The 5,411-nt window shown below is 50.9% G+C and overlaps 1 protein-coding gene across 1 annotated transcript; it reads left to right on the top strand.

The window, feature by feature from the left end:
* The first annotated feature begins 1,008 nt into the window (after window positions 1-1,008).
* Window positions 1,009-4,135, top strand: OPN1SW (opsin 1, short wave sensitive). The gene is made up of 5 exons (XM_066366162.1): window positions 1,009-1,363; window positions 1,627-1,795; window positions 2,144-2,309; window positions 2,738-2,977; window positions 3,945-4,135. The coding sequence occupies exons 1-5, from the start codon at window positions 1,009-1,011 to the stop codon at window positions 4,062-4,064; spliced, it is 1,050 nt and encodes a 349-aa protein (XP_066222259.1). The 3' UTR covers window positions 4,065-4,135.
* The last annotated feature ends 1,276 nt before the right edge of the window (window positions 4,136-5,411 follow it).

The following is a 5,411-nucleotide window of genomic DNA, read 5'->3' as shown; positions in this document are numbered from 1 at the left end:
CACTTTTTACTTACCTATATGCAAAGTGTGTCACTTGTATCTGCATGTTTATAGCTTACTGAGATGGGGAAGATCAGTCATAAGGGCTGAAGTGTAGTGTTGAGTGTTGAGTATCAGTGTAGGTGGAGATGGCAGCTTCCACTGGGGTGGGCTCTGCAGAAGGGGTCTTGGCGAGTTAGGCTATGAAGGTTGGGCAGGACGTGGGTGAGTAGACAGTGGAAGACTGTGGCAGCTTGGGCACTGCTGAGCCAAGGACAGGGACAGGCATGACCATGGTGGGAGAGGGACAGTGAGCAAACCAACCTCGACCTGGCTGGGATGTCTGAGCAGTAAAGGTGTACTCTTCCGGCAGACAGGCTCAACACGAAGGGGCAGAGGCAGCCGGGAGGCCACAGACCTCTAGGCATTGTCAAGTTGGCCTGCACCCTCCCGCACAGAGGCTGTTTCCTAAGGCACTCTGAGGACATTCCCTGTTCCCTGTCCCTTCCTGCAGCCTAAGGCTGGTCCCCAGGGTGATTGAGAGTCCAAGATCTCTGGGGAGGGTGACTTAGGGGGCAACTTCCACAAAGGGGCAGATGAGGAGCAGACACCTGTAAGGATGGAGTGGTGCCAGAGGGCAAACGGAGAGGAGTGCCCTGTGAGCTCCATTCTAGGGGGATATTAAAAATGGCCGAAGCATCTTTATTAAACATGGGACAGCATCTCCCAGGCCCCAGTGGGCTGACCCTTGTTCACTCCAGCATTCAATATTGCACATCAGATTCCTTGAGCCCAATCTTTCATCCTCTGAAGAACACATAATCAGCTTTGGAGCTGCAAAATGAGGTTTAGGTGGGGGTTTGGGGGTCTCTAATCCCAAACTTTATTCTTAGGAGGCTTAGGCTCAGCACTGCTCATTTAGGGAAACAAAAGGTGGCTTCTTAGAGGGGGAGGGCTTCTCAGCAGGGTGGGGAGAAGTGGGGGGGAAGGATAATCTATAAGAGGGATCAGAGGGGGTGGGGGACATCCATGAGCAAAATGACAGAGGAGGAAGAGTTTTATCTATTCAAGAACATCTCCTCAGTGGGACCGTGGGATGGGCCGCAGTACCACATTGCCCCTGTCTGGGCCTTCCACCTCCAGGCAGCCTTCATGGGTTTTGTCTTCTTTGCAGGTACACCACTCAATGCCACAGTTCTGGTGGCCACACTGCGCTACAAAAAGTTGAGGCAGCCGCTCAACTATATTTTGGTCAATGTGTCCCTTGGGGGCTTCCTCTTCTGCATCTTCTCTGTCTTCACTGTCTTCGTTGCCAGTTGTCGGGGCTACTTCATCTTTGGCCGCCATGTTTGCGCTTTGGAGGCCTTCCTGGGCTCTACAGCAGGTACTGCAGAAGAATGAGGTTGGGGGGAGGCAAAGGACACTGGGCCAGGCTATTGACCTAGAGTGTATCCGAAAAGAGGAGTCTAGAGGAGTTTCATGCTTTGGGGCATATTGGGGTACAAAGCCCAGGCTAGAAATTTGACCCACTGAGTCCCAAACTCTACTCCGGCCATCAGTCCAGCCTGTCTCCTGGTGCTCGCCCTGTCCTGTAATCCACTCCGACTGCCCAGCTGGGTGAACTGTTACCCTTATGTTTCACCACAGGTCTGGTAACAGGCTGGTCACTGGCCTTCCTGGCATTTGAGCGCTACATTGTTATCTGTAAGCCCTTCGGCGGCTTCCGCTTCAGCTCCAAGCACGCACTGATGGTGGTCCTGGCCACCTGGGCCATTGGCATTGGCGTCTCCATCCCCCCCTTCTTTGGATGGAGCCGGTGAGTGCCCAGCGCAGTGATGCTGACCTGGCTGGGAGCTCAGGCTGGTGGGGGTGGAAAGAGTTGGGCATAACCTTTTTCATCTTTGACTTCTACCTTTCAAAGAACTGGTGGAGTAGGTGAGAGAAAGGGTTGCGGGAGGCAAGTCTTAACGTTTACTCTGCAGTTTGAATTGCTGTGCTCTCTGCTGGTGAGAACAGAAAACCCTCCCTGACCAGTCATTGGGCATCCTCTGGGCTCTCCATGAACACAATCCAGGAATCTCAGCTCTCGCTCCACTAATTCTTATGGTGAGCCCCTGCAATGAGCAAGCGCTCGTCCAGTGGGTGAGTGTTCGGTTCCTTACAGGTTCATCCCCGAGGGCCTGCAATGTTCCTGTGGTCCCGACTGGTACACTGTGGGCACCAAATATCACAGCGAGTACTATACCTGGTTCCTCTTCATCTTCTGCTTCGTTGTGCCTCTCTCCCTCATCTGCTTCTCCTACTCTCAGCTGCTGGGGGCTCTCCGAGCTGTGAGTGTTTTTTGTGAGGGTCAGGGAGGAGGGGTCAGGGGCCTCCTGACAGGGAAGAGTGGGTGAGTGTTCTAGAACATAAGACATCTGGAAAAGCCATAGCCGGGTCGAGGGGATAGCTACGAGCACTGAAAGAAGTGGGGGCAGGCAGATGATGAAATGGAATGAAGAAAAAGATGGAGTCAGTCATCCCTGCTCAAATATAGGTGTTAAGACATGCATGTGATCCCTTCCAATGCCAGAGAGACCAGAGAGCCGCCTCCATCCTGCCTTCCTCAAGGAGGGAGAGCCACAGGGACTAGGCCAGAAACTGGGACAGAAGAGAGGCAGTTGCAGCAGGTGTCCTCATGTTAAAAACAATTGTCCAGAGATCTGGGAGCAGAGGGTCGGGAGCAGAGTTCGTGATGTTTTCTCTGTGCTCTTCCCAGGTTGCGGCCCAGCAGCAGGAGTCAGCTTCGACCCAGAAGGCTGAGCGGGAGGTGAGCCGCATGATCGTGGTCATGGTGGGATCCTTTTGTCTCTGTTACGTGCCCTATGCTGCCCTGGCCATGTACATGGTGAACAACCGCAACCATGGGCTAGACTTACGGCTTGTCACCATTCCTGCCTTCTTCTCCAAGAGCGCATGCGTCTACAATCCCATTATCTACTGCTTTATGAACAAGCAGGTAAAGTTCCCCGTTTACATTCCTATAATACCCTTCTCCATAGACCTGGTTCTTCTCACCGATGACTTCCCGCTCAGGGTACCTTGGACTAGGCTCAAAGGGTTGGGCGTGGACAAGGGAAGCTACAGGAATCCTTAGTAGTCTGGGGAGCCCTTCATAAGCACAGGGAGGAAGTTGTGATCATCGCACAGATCAGAGAACCCAGGGAAGACAGAACTTGAGCCATAAAAATCAAGTTGCTCCAAAGGACAGGATAGGTGAAAAGGTTTTCTGTGTTATTGAAAAACTGACAGCTCCATAGTTCCCCTACATTTTACTTCTTCCAATTCATGAGCTAGTCCTTTCCCATTCAACGTCTAGCCCGCAGGAGCATTTGCAAAGTACAGAAATCACCTCACATGCATAAAAATCTAAAGCAGCTTATCATCTGAAGGTACCAGGTGGCTAATCCCCCAGATCCCAAATCTGAGCTAAAAAGAAAGAAATAAAACCAAACGCAGCTGAATCCAGGCGAGTTCCTGTCTTGTAGGACAAACGCTCTGCTTTGAGGATTACTGTTTTTGTGTCTTCAATCCCAGATTCAAATGAATGTGAAACCTGGATGAAAACAGAACTGGCAGTCCTTTCCCCATTGGAAGGACCTTTTAGGAATGAAGAAGAGGGGTGGGTGGATCTACTCTAGAGCTGCTTCTGACAGTGCTCCTGGGACGCAGGCTAGTCAATGAGGTTTCCCAACAGCGAGGTCACCAAGTCAGCCAGAGTGTGTAGGGATACTGTAGACCGGGAGCAACGAGAGGACTGGAAAGATATACTCATTACCTCCTGAGGAGATTCTGGGCGTAAGGGAGGCATTGTTGGAGACTTTGGGGATACAAAGGTTGATGTCTTTTTTCCCACACTTGCTGATGTTACAACCTCTGTACTGGTCTGCCAAGGAGGTATTTCCAGCTCTGCCTTTTCCCTCCAGTTCCGGGCTTGCATAATGGAGATGGTGTGTGGGAAGTCCATGACAGATGAGTCTGACATGTCCAGCTCCCAGAAAACGGAGGTTTCTACTCTCTCTTCTAGCCGAGTTGGCCCCAACTAAGGCACCATACTGGACTATTTGCAACAACTGGATTTTCCATTTAAGGAAATTTCTACTTTCTTTGCCCAAAACCAAACTACTAACAACACAGAAAACAGATGGGAATGGGAGCGATGACAATTTGGGGAACACTTTTCTATTTTCCTATTACTCCCTACTTACAAAGCTACTGTTCCATCTGGGTCCACCCCAGAGCACATCAAAGGCTGTCTCAACAATTATCCTTTCTACCCCCAAGTGGCAAGAGTCACAGCACTTGAACTGATCTCTACATACAAGGCAACTAGGAAGGAGTCTGGCTGTGTTTACAGTGTATGGCTAACAATTATCTTCTTTTCAGTTCATGTTTTTTCCCACTGGGGCTCTCTTCTGAGGTGACAAATTCTGAGAAAACACCTTAGAAATGGGAGTGACCAAGAAACAAAACCTTTAGTAGGTCCCCAATGAGTTTGAATCTGTCATAGATATGCCAACAGTTGCTCCAGCTTTGGCAGGGACAGGCACCCCATTAAGCCCCTGTGGCAGCATGAGTTATCCCAGGCATTTTCTTTCCCTCTCCCCTCTGATTTGGCTAAATCTATATGTCTTAAGATGTATATTGCCTGGCCAGGCGGTGGCACAGTGGATAGAGCATCAGACTGGGATGCGGAAGACCCAGGTTCGAGACCCCGAGGTTGCCAGTTTGAGCGCGGGCTCATCTGGCTTGAGCAAAAAGCTTGCCAGCTTGGACCCAAGGTCGCTGGCTCGAGCAAGGGGTTACTCGGTCTGCTGAAGGCCTGTGGTCAAGGCACATATGAGAAAGCAATCAATAAACAACTAAGGTGTCGCAATGCGCAACGAAAAACTAATGATTGATGCTTCTTATCTCTCCGTTCCTGTCTGTCTGTCCTTGTCTATCCCCCACTCTGACTCTCTCTGTCTCTGTAAAAAAATAAAATAAAAATTATTAAAAAAAAAAAAAAGATGTATATTTACTGGCCCTGGCCGGTTGGCTCAGTGGTAGAGCCTCGGCCTGGTGTGCAGGAGTCCCCAGTTCGATTCCCGGCCAGGGCACACAGAAGCGCCCATCTGCTTCTCCACCCCTCCCCCTCTCCTTCCTCTGTCTCTCTCTTCCCCTCCCACAGCCAGGGCTCCATTGGAGCAAAGTTGGCCCAGGCGCTGGGGGTGGCTCTATGGCCTCTGCCTCAGGCGCTAGAATGGCCCTGGTTGCAACAGAGCATCACCCCCTGGTGGGCATGCCGGGTGGATCCCGGTCGGGTGCATGCGGGAGTCTGTCTGACTGCCTCCCCGTTTCCAACTTCAGAAAAATACAAAAAAAAAAAAAAAAATGTGTATTTACTAAAGTTT

The sequence above is a fragment of the Saccopteryx leptura genome, chromosome 2 (genome assembly GCF_036850995.1).
Source record: "Saccopteryx leptura isolate mSacLep1 chromosome 2, mSacLep1_pri_phased_curated, whole genome shotgun sequence".
In the NCBI taxonomy this organism is placed as follows: domain Eukaryota; kingdom Metazoa; phylum Chordata; class Mammalia; order Chiroptera; family Emballonuridae; genus Saccopteryx; species Saccopteryx leptura.
Note: the sequence above shows the minus strand (reverse complement) of the source record. Positions and strands in the feature narration are given on the sequence as shown.

Coding starts and splice junctions, on each gene's coding strand:
- OPN1SW (XM_066366162.1), top strand. CDS start 1,009: ATGAGCAAAATGACAGAGGAGGAAGAGTTTTATCTATTCAAGAACATC. Junction 2,310..2,737: donor TGCTGGGGGCTCTCCGAGCT/GTGAGTGTTTTT, acceptor TGCTCTTCCCAG/GTTGCGGCCCAGCAGCAGGA. Junction 2,978..3,944: donor ACTGCTTTATGAACAAGCAG/GTAAAGTTCCCC, acceptor TTTTCCCTCCAG/TTCCGGGCTTGCATAATGGA.